Raw genomic sequence first — 18,283 nt, 5'->3', positions numbered from 1 at the left:
ATTTTAGCAGTATATTAAAGAAGAGGAAAAGGAAAACTTTATTCTTTCTCAATACAATTTAAGAGTAAGCATGTAAAGATACATTTACTTTATTAATGTGGGTTCTGTTGACATGCTATATCCTTCCTAACTGAACAAAGATAGAAAGAATTTGTTGGATCTAAGGCAGACTGCCGTTTAAAATGCACTGCGTGCAAGGGTCAACATGTAAGAGTTGCATTTTATTTTGTGCAAAGTGACCATTTCACTGCTGCCTTCCCAGAAATGAAGCCAATACCCTCGATTAGAAGGTATTTCAGTGAATGCTGTTAATGATTTAAAACCACATAAACAAAAGGCAGACAAGCATCAATGTATTTTAAATGGATAATCAAGAGATAGATCATTCTACCTATTGAACATCACTAAGCTACTGCAATTTTCTGTTTTCAGTTGCATCTGTTTAGCTGCAGTATGTATCTTTTTCAACATAGGTAAAGATCACAGCTTTCTCAATAAAGACCCAGTCTGAAAATGGAGTAAAAATTACTGTGAGAAGTTTGCTTTCTGGAAGGAAGTGAGTTTTCCTGCTCTACAGCTCCAAGTCCCAGGATAAATTTATGCTTTCCAATATAGTATGCATTTTATATCAAGTTTATGCTTTTTCTGTTGTTTTTGGAAGATTCTTCTGATGATTATATTCAACTGGTAATGTGGCTTTGTAAATTAAAGACTTTCTTGTTCAATGCTTTGTTTTATTCACTAAAATTACAATATGATTTTGCACATTTTAGGGAAAGAAGGTGACATGTCAACCAGACATTCAAAAATCTTAGTTTTACTGTTGCAACTGATTATTTTGTAGTAAAAATTTGTGAGTACGTCTTTATTTTTGTTTATAGAACTGAAGTGCTATTCACTCATATATGCTAATGTTTTCTTGAATACCTTAAACTTTTAAAAACAATTTGCAATTGGAGAGTGTAATTTTCTTTTACTTACACATTCATTCTGTTTGTGAAAGTAAGAAAAATTGAAACACTAAATCTTCTTATAAGTTTCTTATATTCTAACTTGTTTAGCTTCTAGATTTTGTAGGTTCCTTTAAGCGAATTGGATTTTCTCCTTGCATTTAGATTAACAATAAAATTATTCACTCTTATTCACTGAATTATATTTTCCTCTAATTATTTTAATCTCTTATATATCACTATAAGAAGGACAGGCTTCCTTTTTTAGAAAAAGAAAATTGGCCTTCTGTGTCATGTCAGTGCTTATTAAATACTACAATTATAACAACATATATGCTACAAGATTTTATGTTCTGATTCCATAGCTGTTATAGGCTTAGTGTTTGCAGTATTTATTTAGTGGTAATGCATTTCTTTTCCTATTTTGCATTTCAAAGGTCTTCTCTAAATGATTGTTTTACAGAACTATCAAGAGGTTATCTAAATTTTTCAATCAAATATTACACAATACCATAAAGTGGTAGTCATGGAGTTTCTTCCAGTCCATGTACACTCTTTCTATAGAAAGAATTAAATAGAAATCTGTAAGAAGACAACAAATGTTTCATTAAATAACTGAATGTATTAGGCTTGACTGAATTTTAACCAAAGCAAAATTTCGGGATGTTCAATACTGGACTGGTGTGTTACATAGTGTAAGATTAGAATATTTTTACTTGAAAACTATACAGTAGGTTCTTCACTAATATACTGTTGTTGCTATGATGCAGCTTTAATCAAATTGTTGCAAAGTAATTAGTTTTTTCTTTGGTGATGCTTCTTTATAAAACTAAAGATTGAGCTTTAAAATAGCTAACATAAAAAAAGACGCTTGGGAATTGATTGTACTAGTTGCTTTTCAGACAAGAAATTGCAGGAAGACCTCAAAAAAAAAAAGTGGTGAGAAAAATTTACAATTGTTTGTTACAATGCACATTTTACTAAATGAATAAATTCATCCAACAAAATATATTTTATATATTTTCATTTAAAAATTATATTTATCTGTCAGGGAAATAAAGGATAGATTTGCTGCTGTACTGTGACTTTTTTTTTTTTTTTTTCTTTTTTTGGTTAGGGTTAGCAGAATCATTGAGAATGCTTTTTAAATTAGATGTCATTTTCTTGACAAGAATGAAGAAGGGCTGCGACACTGTATCTATCAGCTTCAAATAATTTGCGTTTTTTTCAAACACCAGGATATATTAATTGCTTTATTTTCTTACAAAGTAATTGCTTGCACCTGCAATTTTCAGGGTATTTTTATGAGCTTTTAAAGTAATAAAAATAGTGTTTTAAGTATGTTTAATAACAAATAGTTTTATGTTGAAATTTGTATTCTTCAGTGTTGATAGGACATTTGGTGCAGGGTGTTTTTTTTTTTTGAGAGCGGTCTTTGATTTTACACAACTGAACCATACTACATTCCAGTCTCCTCCCCCTCCATTTTTTCACGTATCTTAAAAATTTCTAAACTCTTATGGCTATTTGGAGCATATATTTATAGAGAAATGCTTAGGATGCGCCCGAAATGGCTGCAATAATCTCACGTTTGGTTGGGCCTTGCATGTAGGAAACTACCTCCATGATTCTTTTTTGCCTGCCTGCCATTCTTCCTCTATCAAAATAATTTCACTTAAAACTTGAAGGAGAGAAAAGAGCTTGACCTAAGATATCCTGAATACAAACTGCAGCCTCGGGTGTCTGCAGGGGGTAGAGTTGTGCACATCCCACCTCTCCCTTCCATGCAGCAGTTTGTTAACTAATAAAACATCTGCACTTGTGTACAGGACTATGACAATGTATAAAATAGAATCTGCATACGTGTGGGTCTAGGTAGTGCTGTGTCCAGGAATGTACATAATTCAGTAGTGATTTCTACAGATACCAGCTCAGCTGCCCTTGCAAAATCATCGTGAAAAATACAGCCCACACACAAATTCTGCTTCTCTGCCTTTTAGCATGATAATGAAGATGAATCAATGATATCTTCCTTGCCCAAGACAAAATAAAATAAACAAACAAACAAATAAAGAAATGCTAGGCCGGGGGCAAGTGAGTGGCCAGGATTTTGCAAGGCTGCATTTAATTTCTTTATGCTCCTAACAATCACCACAATTAGTTCCTTCTGCTACAGGCATACCTGCTTACAATGGAGAATTGAATAGCCTGAGATTTTCCTCTCTGCTGACCACCTCAGCTCACTCCCCTCAGGTTTTTTTTCTTTTGCCCCCCCCCACCTTTGATTTAGAGAGACAACAGAATTACAGAGTTATTTTATTAAAAAAGAACCCAATCGCCCAACTTCGAGCAAGACATGTCCACCTCTGAGTAAAAGTAGAGAGCAGCTGTGTCGAAGAACATGTTTGTTTTTGTGTGTCTGCAGCCTCCCTGGTTTCTCTATTTGTCACATCTCCCGTTCAGCATCACTTTCGCTGCCGTGGCAGGGATAGCCAGGCAGCGCTGCATCCGCGCCATGAGTTTTGAGGGAAGAGGAAAGAGCGGGATTAATAATGCATTAGCTTTGCAGCCCCATCGCAGGGAAAATAAACAAAATAGTAAAAGTTGCGGTGAGGGCAGGCAAGTGGCGTAATAGCGAGAACGCATTAGTCCTGCAGGCACACCGAGGGGATATAAACAGGATAATAAAAGTTGGGAGCGGGAATGCATTAGTCCTGCAGTCACATCAGGGGGAAAATAAACAAGATAGTAAAAATGATTTCGGGGGGGTGGGGAGGGGGCGGGCACGGGGCGCGTCCTGCGGCCTTGGCGCGGGGGCCCCGCGGAGCGGCGGCGCGGGTGGGAGCGGGGCGCATGTCCGCCGCCTCCCCGCCCCCGCGGCCGAGGGGCGGGCGGGGGGCAGCGCGCAGCGCGTGCGGCGCTGGCGGGGGCGGGGAGGCCGGGCGGGACGCGGCGCCGCGCGGGCTGTCCCGCGGCCCCGGCGCGCGGGGGGGCCCCGCCATGTCCCGCGCGGGGGACGGGCCGTGGCCGCGCGCCGAGGTGGGTGCGCGCGCGGGCCGTCAGGTGCGCGCGGGCGCGGCGAAGGGCGGGCGCGCTCCCGCGCACGCTCTCTCGGAGGGGGCGGCGGGGGCGCGCGCTCGGGGCGCCGCGGCGGCGCTCACGTTCCGCGGGCGGCGCGCGAACCCTCGCGAGGAGGCCCCGGGCCGAGGCCTGCCCGCCCCGCGGGCGCGCGCGTAGTGCGCCTGCGCGCCGGCGCCGCCGCCGTGCCCGCCCGCGGAGCCGCGTCCGCCTCGGGAGCCGCTGCGGCCCGACCGACACAGCCTGGCCGGTTGGTCGGGCGGGGGCGAGACGAGGCGCTCAGCCGGCGGTCATGGGTCCCGAAGCGCTGCCGCGGCGGCGGTGGCGGCGGCTGCGGCTGAGTGACTGAGGGGAGACCCCGCCGGGGGAGGGGGCAGGCGGAGGGCGAGGCGCGTGTGGCGTGCGCGGTGTTGACGACGGTGTTTTTAACCCTTAGATGGTCTCCAGCGAGCCGCTGCTGCTGCCGGTGTCACTGGAGGGTGAGTTCTCCAGTAGCATGAAGGAGATGATCGGCGGCTGCTGCGTGTGCTCCGACGAGCGGGGCTGGGCCGAGAACCCGCTCGTCTACTGCGACGGGCACGGCTGCAATGTCGCAGTGCATCAAGGTGAGCGGGCAGGCGAGGGCAGCGCACCCGCTCCGGCCTTCGGCCTCGCCACTTCCTTCTCGGTGCTCCCCGGCTTCTTCCCTTGGGCCTGCTTCCTTCTCCTCCCCACCCCCCGGCCGTTTTTCCCCCCTTTTTTCCCTCCCCCTCCCAGCTCCTTCTTTTTACCCATGAAGCCTGTTTGCCTGTTTCTAAGGCCACGTGCTTTCTGGTTTGACTTGCTCTGTCATCTTCTCTCCTTCCCGTCTGTCTTTTCCCTCACGTGAAACTTAGTATAGTGTGTTCTCCTGCATTAAGCCTGTGAGAGAGGAAGAACTCCCCTGTCCATTTTTTTACCCTTTCCTCTTCTCCTGCATGTTTTTTGTGTCTGTGCTCCTCAGCGTGCCTCTGCACCCTGTAACAACCTCAGCTGCAACGTTTCAGAGACTCTCTAAAATTGCTTTTGGTCTTTGCAGAACTTGTTACTGTACTATATTCTGCTATTTTGCTGTATTTCTTTTTTCCCCTATGCGATCGATCCCTGTTGTCCCTGCTTTTCCCAAGTTTGAAAATTTTATTTGAGCGGCAGCCAGGAGACAGGGAGGGTTTAGGATTGGAAGAGAAGGGTGCATAGGAAAGACTTAGCTGTCATGTGATTTCATCTCTGCCTTTCCTTGAATGTTATTTGGCCGATGTTTCCTGGTAGATGAAGAGACTTCCTGTTGTGGTTCTGCAAGGGGAGGGTGCTGTTTGGAATGGCTGATGCTGGATTTGTTTGGCTTAGTGGAGGCTGGTTGGTTGGTTTCCAGCTCAGTTCAGGAGCTGGCATGTGTGATTGTTTTTTTTTCTGTCAGTGAGTTGACCCTTCGTGTGAGAGCAGAGGAAGAGACAATTCTGCTGCTTACATTGTAAGAAAGGAAGCCATCATAACTTTTCCTTTATGGTAGCAGAAGTAAGGAATAAGATGGTAGTTTTTCTGTACCAACTCCTGAGCAGTCATGTGAACTCAGTGACTGCCTTTTTGGCTACTTACAGGTGGTGGACAAATTGGAGGAGACAGAAAATCCTAAATCCAATTCATTAATCTGAATGCCTAGTGCATGTGAAAATGCTACTAATGTGTGTCTCATGCTTAGTCTTAAATTATGCTGAAGATGATGTAATATAGTAGTTGGTTGTTCCAAGTATGTGTTCCCTTGTGATTTGACAAATAGTGAGAAATAGTTGTAATTTAAGGAGATATACAAAATAATTAAGTTATTTTTGTTAACATTAGATTGAACACAGAAGGGACCTGACAGGATCTCTGAAGTTAATCTGGTTTTGAACTGCTTTCCTGTCATCTTAAGAGCTGAGTAATGTTAACCAGTAGGTTGACTGCACTTGTGGGATCTTAGGATCATGAAGAAGAACACTAAAACATGACTACTTCTAGAAGTCATAGCTGAAACAGCTATTCCTTTTGCATTATCTTGGACATCTTCCTTTGTATCTAGAACCTTGCTGATATTTTCAGTGAAAGAATTGGATGATAGCAGCAGTTGGACCTGAAATAGCAGGAACAAAAGTCAGTTATAGAAAGTATTCCTAATATAGAGAAACACACTTCAGCAGGTACAAGAAAATGAATTTTTTTTGTTAAAGTCATATCCAACCCTAAGTTGGAATCTGTCAGGAAGTGTGGAAAATACTGCTTAGTCTAAATCCAGAAGCTGTTACAGAGATCTTAAGAAAAGAAGAACTCTGTGTTTTGATTTACTGTACCATTGATGCTTTACATTTTGGATTTGATACATCATGTGAACAAAGGTGGTAGAGGAGGCATGTCCACTCCTCTCTGCAGTAAATGTAGTAGTCCTCGTGGTCAAAGCTGGTGGTCTGTATTTGAAGTACAAGCAGCAGTATTATCCATAAAGCTTTATTAACTGCTATAATAATTATAATTATTCTTAGTTCTGAGGAAGCTTCAATTGTGAAGTTATTGGCAAGTTGTGAAGGACAAGATCTCTTCATGTGTTTAAAGAAGCTTTGCATAGTAGTGGAAGTATAAACAAAACTCTGAAAATGGTATCACTGTATATCAGAGCATGATTGGGTGATGGACTCTTCTAGGCTCCAGGTGTGCTCTGTTACCCTGGCAGATACAGAAGTACTTCCCTTCAACTTTGGTCGTTGCCCAGCCCAGGTTGCCTTTGGATCTACTTGCCAGCCTTGTTTCTGAGTTGCATTTTATACTTGTTTCCTATTCTGCACTGTCACTTGCTAACCTAAATGTATGATTGCACATTTAAAATCTCCCTTTCAATATCTAAAGAGAAATTCAGAGTCCCCCCATCCGTGGTTATTATAGATGCAACGAGAACAATTTTTTTTTTCTCATGTTAAAGAATTTTGTTGTACAGTAGAAAGGGCTTACCAGAATAGTTTGGCCTGTAGATACTTGAATAAAGTATTTGAAAATCTGACAATGGGTCTTAATATGATTACATGTATGTATATAATAGGAAATGATTTCATTGACTTTCCTTCATGAAAATGAAGGTATATTAGCCAGATGTTTTTATATTACTATTGCATTACTATTTTTCATCTCTGAGCTATCACAAAATCAATATATTTGTATAGTGTAACTACAAGTTACTAATTTAATCTCAGCTTTCTTCATAACTTTAAATTAATCATATTTTTTTCTACTTACGCAGTTAAACCTGATTTTTGTATTTAAGTAACATATGATTGTTGAGAATTGAGTCTGACTTATCTTTAATACTTTGGGATTATCTTTGAGCAAAATGTTTGGCTTTTTGGTTCTTTGTTACTTGCTACACCCATACAAATAAGAGTATACTCACAGCACTTGTATTCTTTTGTTTTCATTCCCTCTGTAGTTCCTAAGGTTGCTTGATGTGTGCATTTCAAGCATGAGCAGTATTACCAAATTGCTAAACTCTTTTTTTCTGTGGAATTTTGTAGCAAACTCTTGGGGTTGCTCTTATATACTGTAAAAATATAGATGACTGTCTTGCAGATAAATCTTCTTGTCTCAAAATCTCTTCCCTAAGGATTTATGTTGTAGCCTGGCTCAAGTTGCAACTGATCCAAGTCCTGATGCTGAGTTCAGTTTGTATTTACATCCCTGTTAATTTTTTGGGGTAAAAAAACAAACTTTCCCTTTGTTCAGTTCACTGTGGATTGTCTGCTTAAGACCAGTTCATGTTCTTACAAGAGTAAGAAAACTGGATAGTAAGTGTATGAATAAGTGCCTTAGGAAGAGCTCAGGTTTGTTAGGTACTTCTAGTGTTCTCATAAAAAAATCCCTCGTAACAAGCATCCAACATTTACAGTGAAGTGTCTCACCTGTTTTGCAGGTCACATGAAATGTTGCTGCTTTTGAATGGTTGTGTTACTTTTCAAGTGAATGTGTTCTTTTTTCATTGAACAAATCCTGCATAATTTTTAAAATCTAAGCTTGCTGCACTTAGTTTCTTGTAATTTTGTAATAGGATTTAATGTGCAATGTATAGCTGTCAATTTGGCTTTCTTGATAATTAAAATTATGTGAGATCGGCTAATAGTAAGCTTCTTTTAGAACATATTATTAGTATTGTTGTGCTGTTTATGTTTGCTGAAATGTTTTGTCTTGTTCAAAACAGCTTGCTATGGAATTGTTCAAGTACCCACTGGACCATGGTTTTGCAGAAAGTGTGAATCTCAGGAAAGAGCAGCCAGAGTGGTATGTGTTTTGTTTATTAAGTAATGCTAGTTACAATCCTTGTGTGGATAGTATTTACCCAAGTGTTACAGTAATAGCAGAAGAGAACTTTGCTTTCTGTTGTAATTCCTCTAAATGCTTTTCAGAAAGACTACTATTCTTCTTATTTTTTTAAAGTGGAAATATGTAACTGTCTCTGAAGTATTCTGACAGTGTCAGGTTGTGGGGTTTTTATTTTTTAGGTGTTGGGGGTTTTTTTAGTTAATTTGGTTGGTTGGTGTTAATCCTTTTTTTTTGGTTCATGGTGTAGGTTTTGGTTAATTTTGTCAGTTTAACACTTACATAGCTAGGTACAGGAAGTAAATAAAATCTATATCCAGTTTTCTTTTACAGCAACCTTAATTGCCAGTTAAAAGCTTCAGTCTAGGAACACTCCCAGGAAGAAGTGATGTTAATTTCAAAAACTAATGCTTACTTGGATTGTGATACTTAGAATTAAAGAAGTATTTTCTTTCTGCTTTTTCTGGTTCTTTTGTGGTAGATATTGGGGATTCAGATAATGCTTTTCTTTTTTTTTACCATGGTTACATGAGGTTTTGTTTTGGTCAGACTTGTATGTTTGTTAGATGAAACAGGGTGATGTCAGACAATTTTAGAAAAAGAGAATCCCATTTCTCCCTACTTGGCACTTCTTAGTTTGTCTTCCAACAAAAGATAAACTGAGAGAGGTGAGTATTTAGAAAGACTAAGCTTTCCTTTGCCTCTAAAAAAAATTCATTGGAGGAGAAGGTGGTGCAGCATCTTAGAGCAGTGTGTAAACTGTTTCTAATGTTCATATCTAAAAACAAATGAGGAGTCAGAGACCAAATTTTCAGTTACTGTCAGTGACTATCAGCGTGTTTACATGACCTGTTTGCTGTACCTATTTCCTTTTCTAATAGAAAGTGCTAGAAGGTGGCGAGACTTACTGTTGAATGAATTTTTGGCACAGGTCTAAAGAATCTCATTCATCTGTTTTTTCCCACTTTTTGCCACTAATGTGTTCATAATGCCAAGAGTAATTGAGACTGACTTAGTTCTTCCAAAGCAGACCTGTTGGTGGGAGCAAGAAGGGATTGCTTTTTGTATGCTCTTCAAGTATTTGTCAATAGAAAATCAAAACCCTTTCTAAAGAAAGGCTATTTCTTTTCATGGGGAGACCATCAGCTGTGTGAAGTTTAAAGGGTAGCATTTTTTAGTGTTGCTGAGTTTGATGTGTACAGGTTGATAGCAAAGTTAAAAATACAGAGGAGAGAGCTGGTGACTGCAAGAGGATTTTCCAAGAGTACCATAGGGAATCCTTGTGATTTGGGATGTAGTTAATCCTGGCTTCTTGTGACATGAGGAGTGTAAGAGAACTGTCCAGAGTTCTATAATAAACAGTGTCTCACTGCATTATGATAATTTCTTGAGTTTACCAAGAGAATAGCTTTGATGGACTACTTTACTTTGCTATTTGAAGTGGAGAAGGAGCAGTGCTAGCTGAATTTTCTGCTTGGTGTATTCTGTTCTTGTTTCCACCAAACAGTGTCTGTTTAGTTCAACAGGTTGATTACTGATTTTGTTTTGAAAAAAGAAATTCCATTTGTAATGTAGTGTAGGTTTAAATGGTTCTCAGGTGAAACCAAATGCATGTGAGTTAGCTGAAGTTTTAACAGCTATTTATATGTTAGTGAGTAAGAAACATGGTGGCTGTTTCTGAGGTGTCTTGGAGCAACTCTTGACATTCAGAAACTAAACTCAAGCCCTGACCTCACTATGGAAACTGGAGCTTTACAGTAAGCAGTTTACCAGACCCAAAAGTTTTAACACACTTGCTTAGAAAAGCAAACATCCTTGTCATCACTGTATGAGACTGAATTTTAGTTTTTCTCGTGGCCTTCTTGCCTATAAACAAAACCAGAATTAAATTAACCATATTACATTGACTATGCTTCTGCTTGCTTACTTTTAATCTTTAAAAAGACCTCAGTATTGTGCTCAAGGCATATTTTTCCATGTTGATGCTGTCTGTGTTGTGTGTTTTCAGGGTGTGTTTCTTGGCTGTTTTTCTTTTTTAAGCTTCAGTTGCTGGGCAAATATATTCATTCTGATAAGCAGCTGTGTTTAATTGCTCACACTAAAGTTAGTCTTGCTTTAACAATGAAGAGAAATGGACTAAGTCAGGATAATGCAAGTTGGTGGGTCACCAGAGAAGTTCACTTAACCGCAGACTGGGACAGGTGGCTTCCCATGTACTATGAAGTTTATGCACCAATGTGTACTGGTTCCTTTTGTGTGCTGCCTCTAGGCTGATATGTGCTGGGTAGGAGCCAAAGTAGTGGCTGGTTGACTTCTATGTTTTTGTTGGTCAGCTGGGAGCCAGTGTCCTGGCTGCTGAATGGTCAGTTACTAGCTGGAAAGCACTGCTCCATGCCGGACAAATCATACTGAGTTTTGGTTCCAGCAGGGTCATGTTTTTCTCTGTGTGTGAGAGAAAGTGTGCCTTTTCATAAACCTGAACTGTTTGGATAATGGATATATTGAGGTGGCTGGAATTTCTTTGGCGTACTTTTTAATCATGCCTGTGTAGTACATAATTGAAGGTTGTAATCCCAGTACACACTTTTTACATCACTGTGTAAGTTTTTAACTATTGCTTGAAAAATCTTATGTTTTCTCTAAGTCAGCTCATTTATCTTAGCTGACCTATGGTGAGCTTGAAATTCAAGTCTCTTCAAAATGGGTGGTGACTGCTCCCAGCTTTACTTGTGTCAGCACCAGCTGCTACTTCCCTGCATAGTGGGCCCTTTTGGTGTCTTCAGATGTACCTGAACTTCTGAGTCAAAAAGCAGGGCAAGTACATATTGATGTAGAAAAAAATAATTTTGAGGTCTGTGTGAGGTTGTATATATATGGACTGCTACATAAGGGACTTTGGGTCCTGGCTTAAGAAATTGGATGGTGCATGTGTGTTGTCCAAGGGCTGATAATTGGTACCCAAAGAAAGAGCTAAGCTTAGGATTTGTAGCACAACTGTTGTTTGAAAAGACTTTTTAGCCCATAATCCTGTTATGTGTCAAACATCTTCCTTGATGATCTTATGTGAAGAGTAATTTAAATATAGTATATAGTGGGGTAAAAATAGATAATGTATTTATGGTTTACTACCAGCTATTAATTACTCTTCATACTCATCACAAAGCTGCAGTAATCTGTGTGATAGAGGCAGGAGTTCACCATTTGTGCAGATAGCTTGGTCAGGCTTTTTAGCTATGTGTAGGTCCTGTTCTTCTGAATCCAGTTTGATTCAGAGAGACCAGGAGATCTCTGTACTGAATTTAAGTTTTTCTTAAGAATACCAGGAAGCTTTACTACCTCAAAGTGTAGCTCAGGTGCTAAATGTGAGGTTGGATTGCTTGCACTGCAGGTGAATCACTCTGCTGTTGATCTGTTTCATGGGAATTTGAATATTTTAGGCCTGTCCTTGCATCTGGAAGAATCAGTTTGGACTTGGTACAAATTAATGTCATAACAGCGGTGTTTTCTTTGCTTGGCATTTCTGTGTTTTTTGGTTGTTTTTGGTGGGGTGGTTTATGAAGTTAAATGCAGTCATAGTCCAGAACTGAGTCAGCACATTTGTGTGACACTACAGCTTGTCTAATAAGCCACCTGGGTTTTAGTCCTGGGAAATGTGCTGAGGGGGCTCAGACTCCCTGTGGAGCTAGCCACATAAAGACTTGAGATAGCATCCATCTGGATCACAGCTCAGTCTGGCTGGAGTCGCTGTGCTTGCACATGTGTTTCTTGGAACTTGGTGTGGAGACAGAAAGAGACTTTCTCTGTCATTGCAGAGTAAGTTTAGACCATACAGTGGTCAGTGCTTGAGGGTTCAGAGCAGTAAAAGTGCCACTATACTGTTTACCCAGTTCGGGTACGCTGTATGCTCACAGTGATAGGTTCTTGCTGGTTATCCTCTGAGACCTGAGCTGCACCTGCATCTGCTGCACACATCATCCAGAGTCTGAACACTTGAATTTTAATTTTTTTAAAAAATTGTCGATATAATAAGAGTTGGAGCTCTCTCCAAATTATATTTTCAAAAAATGTTTCATCACATTCATCTACGAGTTTTTTTTGTAGAGCTGCTCATAAGAATTGTTTGATGTATCCATATTTTCACTTCTCACCCCCAGCATTTATGTAGTGTAAAAATAAGCATAGATGCAGTATTACTTGCCTTTGACCTAAACAGAAAAAGGCAAAGAAGGAGGAACTAGGAGTGCAGCCTTTCAGTATGCAGACACGTTTGTGATCAGAGCTCTTATACCTCTGGCTGAACAGGCTGCCTGCAGGGGAGTGGAATCTGTATTTATTAACACCTGTATCTGTAAACTAGAATGAATGTTGATAAATATGGTCACAATACAGGTGAATGAAACTTTATTAACCTTATTTTAGAAGAAGAAGACTTGCTTTTTTTTTTTTCAATTTGAATTACTTTTTCAATTTGAAAACTTACCACAGCCCCCTAATAAGGACTAATATACTGTGTAGTTTCTTTGAAGATATCCCTTGAAATAATTCTTAAAGAAATGTTGAAATGAATGTTTCTTTAATGTGTATCCATATTTTTCCTTAAAGGGTACTTTAGGTAAGAATATTACTACAGCTACTTTAAGAATATTGTAACAAATATTACTAGAAGAACTGCTTTAGTTTTGAGCACACTACAGAAAAAATTGATCTGTGTGCTTTTGTTATTTGTCTGGCTTTTATGAATGACTGTGCGGTCTAGAAGGCATTGAATATTAGTTTGTAGCTGGCTATCTTGAATCAAAAGCCTGCCTAAGGATACTTAGGGAGAACATATTGTATTGGGTTTGTGGGACAAGGTTTTGTTACTAAGGGGGCTACAGGAGGGATTTCTCTGAGAAGCTGCCAGAAACATCCCATGGCTGACGAAGCCAGTGCCTGCCCAGCTCCAAGACAGACCTGCTGCTGGCCAAGGCTGAGCCAATCAGCAGCTGTGGCAGTGCCCCTGAGATAACATATTTAAGAACAGATAAAAAAACCCTGCTGAATAGAAACTGCAGCTGGAGAGAGGAGTGAGAACATGTGAGAGAGACAATTCTGCAGACACCAAGGTCGGTGAAGAAGGAGGGGGAGGAGGTGCTCCAGGTGCTGGAACAGTGATTCCCTTGCAGCTGGTGGTGAAGACTGTGGGAAGGCAGGCTGAACCCCTGAAGTCCATGGAAGCCAGCCAGGGAGCAGAAACCCCCCTGCAGCCTGTGGAGGACCCCATGCTGGAGCAGGTAGATGCACCTGAAGAGGGTTGTGACCCCATGGGAAGCCCATGCTAGAGCAGGCTCCTGGCAGGACTTCAGTAGAGAGAGGCCCAGGCTGGAGCAGGTTTGCTGGCAGGACTTGGAGTTCTGTACTGGAGCAGTCATCCCATGGGACTGCTCCCCAGGGAAGGGGGGACATGCTGGAGCAGCTTATGAAGAAATGGAGCCTGTGAGAAAGAGGTTGGAGAAGTTGGTGGAGGACTGTCTCCTGTGGGAGGGACCCCATGCTAGAACTGGGGAAGAGTGAGGATTTCTGCCCCTGAGAAGGAAGAGGAAACAGCATGTGATGAGCTTATCACAGCCCCCATTCCTCTGTGCTGTTGGGTGAGAGGAGGTAGTGAAATGGGGGGTGAAGTTGAGCCTAGGAAGAATGGAAGGGTGGGGAGAAGGTATTTTAAGATTCAGTTTTTATTTTCTCATTACACTACTCTGACTTGCTTGGTAATAGGTTTTTTTTCCCCCAACTTGAATTTGCTTTACCTGTGATCTCTCTCTGTCTTCATGTTGACCTAGGAGCCTTTTTTTCAATTTCTGTCCCCTGTCCTGCTGAGGAAGGGAATGACAGAGAGTGTTGGTGAGCACCTGGTATCCAGCCAGGTTCAACTCACCATGGTGTGTCTTGGTGCCACAGATGGAGCATAAGGAAGTAAGGATAAGGAGAACAATTGGGGAGGTACCAGGAAAAACTTGGACTGAACAGAATTAGGGACAAAAGTGGAATGATTGTGGAAACTTTGTGTTGTTCTGATTGTGGTGAAGGTGAAAATTTTTATTTTGTAGTACTATTGATTGAGTGATGTGTGTTTCTTGTCCATTACATTTATAGGTGACTGTTGTTTGCTTTGCATTTCATGAGTCTAAGAAAATATTCTTTCCTGTTTTGTTGGTGTATGTAATGAATACAGACCTAAAACCTTGTTGTATTGCAACTTAAAAGATGACAGAATTGTTTAGCATTACAGTGGCTGGCCTTCAAGGTTAGGAGTACAAGAAGTGCAGAAGGTGCTGCAGAAGTGCAGTGTACTTTCTGTGTACTTCTCCAACATATCAAAGTGGGAGTATAAGTGCCACTTCTGATTGTACTTCCTTCATGCTTTTTTGTTTTCTTCCTTTTTTTGTGTGTGTGCTGTATTTTTCCCTGCTTGTATGTGTACTTGTTACTTGGTTTGTAAATACACAGATGAGTTCATAAACTTATCTGAAGCACTTTCCCACAGCAGAGAAAAGGTCTGCTACTTTTTCTTTTGATTAGCTAGTTTACTGAAATGTACATGTAATTTGTGCAGTAGTTTATAATTACATTATGCAAATCATGGTTACATAGAGTATTCAGGCTTTAAAACAGTGTTGCATCACTCAAGTACTACTTGATCAAAAATTTTTTAGCATAGATGTCAATATAACAGGTACTTCAGTAAATAGTCTAAAGGTTCTTTGGCAAAATTACTAACCAAAGTGAGGCTAGAACAAAACATTTTCCCTTACAGGAATTGCATAATCCTTATGCAAAAATGTTTTATGAATGTTTGTTTCATTGTATTCACTGGCAGAAGAAGTCTCTAAAGTAAGCAAGGAGTTCCTCAGCTTGTGAGAAGCCTTGCTTAGAATTGATGCTAACATTTTATAGCTGGGAATTTTTAGGATAAAGCTGTGATGTTGCAGAAGAACACTGAAATGAACCATTGCATGTTGTATTTTCTTAATGTAGATTGAATTGGGTCAGTTGCATACTTTCAGGCTGATTAAAAAAATTGAATGTTTAGTTGGATGTGCAGCCAAATGTGAGAGGTGTTTCTCATAGCCTTCTGATGCTTTATCTTGAAGATCAATGTGTGAAACTAAAACTTTATATATGTTTATAATTTGGATTTTTGCAACATCTAGCAGGACTTACTAATCTTGAGTAAATGGTAGGAGATTTATGGTTTTGGACTTCCAAAGTTGGAGTAGCCAGACCATGCTACACCTTGTGTGTCATCACTATGTTACATTGTACTGTACATTATCTCACTTCCATACAGTGAGTGAAATTATGACTAAGTATGACCTGTAGTACTTACTGAGTGGATGGTCTTTAAGAATGCTGATTTGCATACTGAGTGCTTCTAATCTTCTTGTCATATTCTACAAATTTATTATCAGTAGTAGATGTTTTTGACAGAGCTAACCGAATCTGCATATATTTTTATATGACGCCTTGATAAAAAGAACTAAGTTGAGTCTCTTTAATTTATCCAGGTATAAACCCCAAAATGCTTCAGGTAGTCAGTCTGTTTTTCTTTTACCTGTCAACTGTCTGCTTTAAGAAAAAGTTCTTTCTTTCTCCTGGGACAGATGACTGAATAGAGATGGGGCAGAGATTTGGCAAATTTGTCAGCATCGAGAAATGGTTATTTGAAGATGAAGATGACTTAATTTCTTAAGTTGTCAAGTTGCAGAACATAGCACTTTGGAAGAGAAGTGCTGACAGCAGGCATTCGTTTGCTCTATTAGTGATGTCAGCCAGTTGGGGATTCTTGGATGTGGCAGAAGATGCTTCGATTCCTGTTGGTTCTCCATTGTGGTTTATGAACACTGGAGTCTGATGTGAATCACAGTGAAACATCGCAACTTTAATTTGTCTCTTTTTGGATATTTGAAAAATTATGTAGTTAGCTCCTTGCTGACTTCTGCTTCAAATCCTGCCATGGTTGTAAGCTATCATTTATAGAGTAATTTAGATCAAAATAGTGAAGGTGGGTATATTGTGAGTTTATAAGGTTTCTGTAAGGTTTATAAGGTCTGAAGATACTGTAGGTTGAGAATATTGATAAAGTGTATTGCTATCCCACTGTAGTTTAGAAACTGATAAAGAAGTGTGGGTTTGGTTTTGTAGATAGAAGTCTCTTTGGCTGGGCCATGTGTTCCTAAAGCAGCTCATCCTTTCTGCTATACTGAGCAGAGGAAAAATGAACTTCTGACTCTGGCAAGTATTACAAAGCATGGATATTAAAATAGAAAGAAACTCTAATGGGAATTTTCATAGTACGTAATTGGTTTTAAAGGAAAAGCACAAAAGCAATGATCAGTAAAATATCAGAATAAAAACATTTGGTATGAATAGATAGCCTAAGTTTGGTGTAAGTAGAGGTTCAGTAATTTTCAGCAGCTGCTGGAAATGCTTGTGAGTTTTACTGGACTTTCTGGAGACTTCATGGGCTGAGATGTTGATCTTTCCTGGTTATTCTTTGTATGTTGGCAGTAGTGATCTTGCTTCATTGAAGATGGCTTGAAGCAGGGAATAGAAACATGAGATGTCACTGCTGAGGGTGGGGGTAAGCTGTTGCCTGCAGATGTAGATGTGGTCAGTCTGGTGCATATCCTGTTGCTGGGTCTGTTCTGTGCTGGCTGCCTGTAAATTCACATCTATTGATAGAATTTATGTGAAGATCTAAATTTCCAGATGAAGTGTCTTGGCAGCACTGTACTGGTTTGCACTACTCGGCAAGTTGTCCATGGGTTTTTCTTTTGTTGTCTAGTCTTGCAAAAAGCTCTTCCTTTGTAGGCTTTAAGATACTTGTTTTTCTGTAGATAGTCTCTGATTAGCTGAATTTGAGTTAGGTTTTCTAATAATTATAGTCTAGTTGTCTGTGGTTCTCAATTTCAATTAGCACACTTTCACTGAAGTGTCTTTAGAATATGGTATCTCATTATAGACAGAGCTGTGTTTATATTGGTTGTTCAGTACCATATTTTTCTGAATCTGACACAAATTACCCCAAAATTTCCCAGGCTTATTTGGGGGAAAAGAGAATTTTTTCTGTCTTCAGTGTTTTCATTCCAATGTACGTGTTGTTGTATTTCTACTTGAATTTTTTTTTCCTATTGAAGAAAACACACTAGGGTAAGAGGAACATAGAAAGTATAAAAGGAAATTAGAAAATATAGGATTCTTTCCCCTGGAGGAAATGAAATACTAATTTCAGATCCTTTAGGGGAGAAGGAAAATAAATAACAAGAACATTTTGAGCTTAGAAGATAATTTTTCATTGAAAGACTTGAATGAACTTCAAATAGTTATGTATAGGTTAGATGAAGTATGTACAGCATTGGCATAACTGAAGCTCTAGATGTGATTTTTAATAAACTTATTGTTCAGAGTGGTTTTCTAAATAGTCTTTTTCTCAGAATATTTACATTTTTGACAGTAATAGGTATGTGTCTGCCAGCATTAAATTGTTTTGCTTTAACTAAAATAACTACCCACATCAAGATCTGTACCCTTCTAAACCAGTTTTAAAATCAATATTAAGATATTATTATTATTATTATTACTACTACTACTACTACTACTACTACTAATATGATGGTATTATTTGAAGTAGTAGTATTTAAGACTACCTAGCATATTTGAAGTCTGAAGGATTGGGAAAGATCATCTTACATATAATAAACAATATTATGGCTGACTTCTACAGGTGTCTTTTTCTGGTAACACCCAAGAGTGAGACAAAATGTTACAGAATACTGGTGAAGGCAGGTGAAGCTGTACCACAGAACTTGGGATACGAGTATCTGGACACAGTCAGTTGTGCTGCAAGCTTCTGCAACTACTGA

The 18,283-nt window shown here is 39.8% G+C and overlaps 1 protein-coding gene across 4 annotated transcripts in view; it reads left to right on the top strand.

Annotated features, from left to right (window-relative positions):
- Nucleotides 1-3,971: 3,971 nt before the first annotated feature.
- MLLT10 (MLLT10 histone lysine methyltransferase DOT1L cofactor) overlaps nt 3,972-18,283 on the top strand; it is a 123,988-nt gene continuing 109,676 nt past the window's right edge. For 2 of the 4 annotated variants that reach the window (XM_054649485.2, XM_054649477.2), the window contains exons 1-3: nt 3,973-3,989; nt 4,465-4,633; nt 8,263-8,342. In XM_054649485.2, coding sequence (XP_054505460.1) covers nt 4,465-4,633; nt 8,263-8,342 — 249 coding nt within the window. In that variant the 5' untranslated portion in view covers nt 3,973-3,989. Of the gene's footprint in view, nt 3,990-4,464; nt 4,634-8,262; nt 8,343-18,283 lie in introns of those variants that run through there. The other 2 variants (XM_054649494.2, XM_054649532.2) reach the window with 2 other exon arrangements.

This window comes from Agelaius phoeniceus, chromosome 1, assembly GCF_051311805.1.
Source record: "Agelaius phoeniceus isolate bAgePho1 chromosome 1, bAgePho1.hap1, whole genome shotgun sequence".
NCBI classification, from domain to species: Eukaryota; Metazoa; Chordata; class Aves; order Passeriformes; family Icteridae; genus Agelaius; species Agelaius phoeniceus.
The sequence above is the reverse complement of the archived record's forward strand: the minus strand, read 5'-3'. Positions and strand labels throughout refer to the sequence as shown.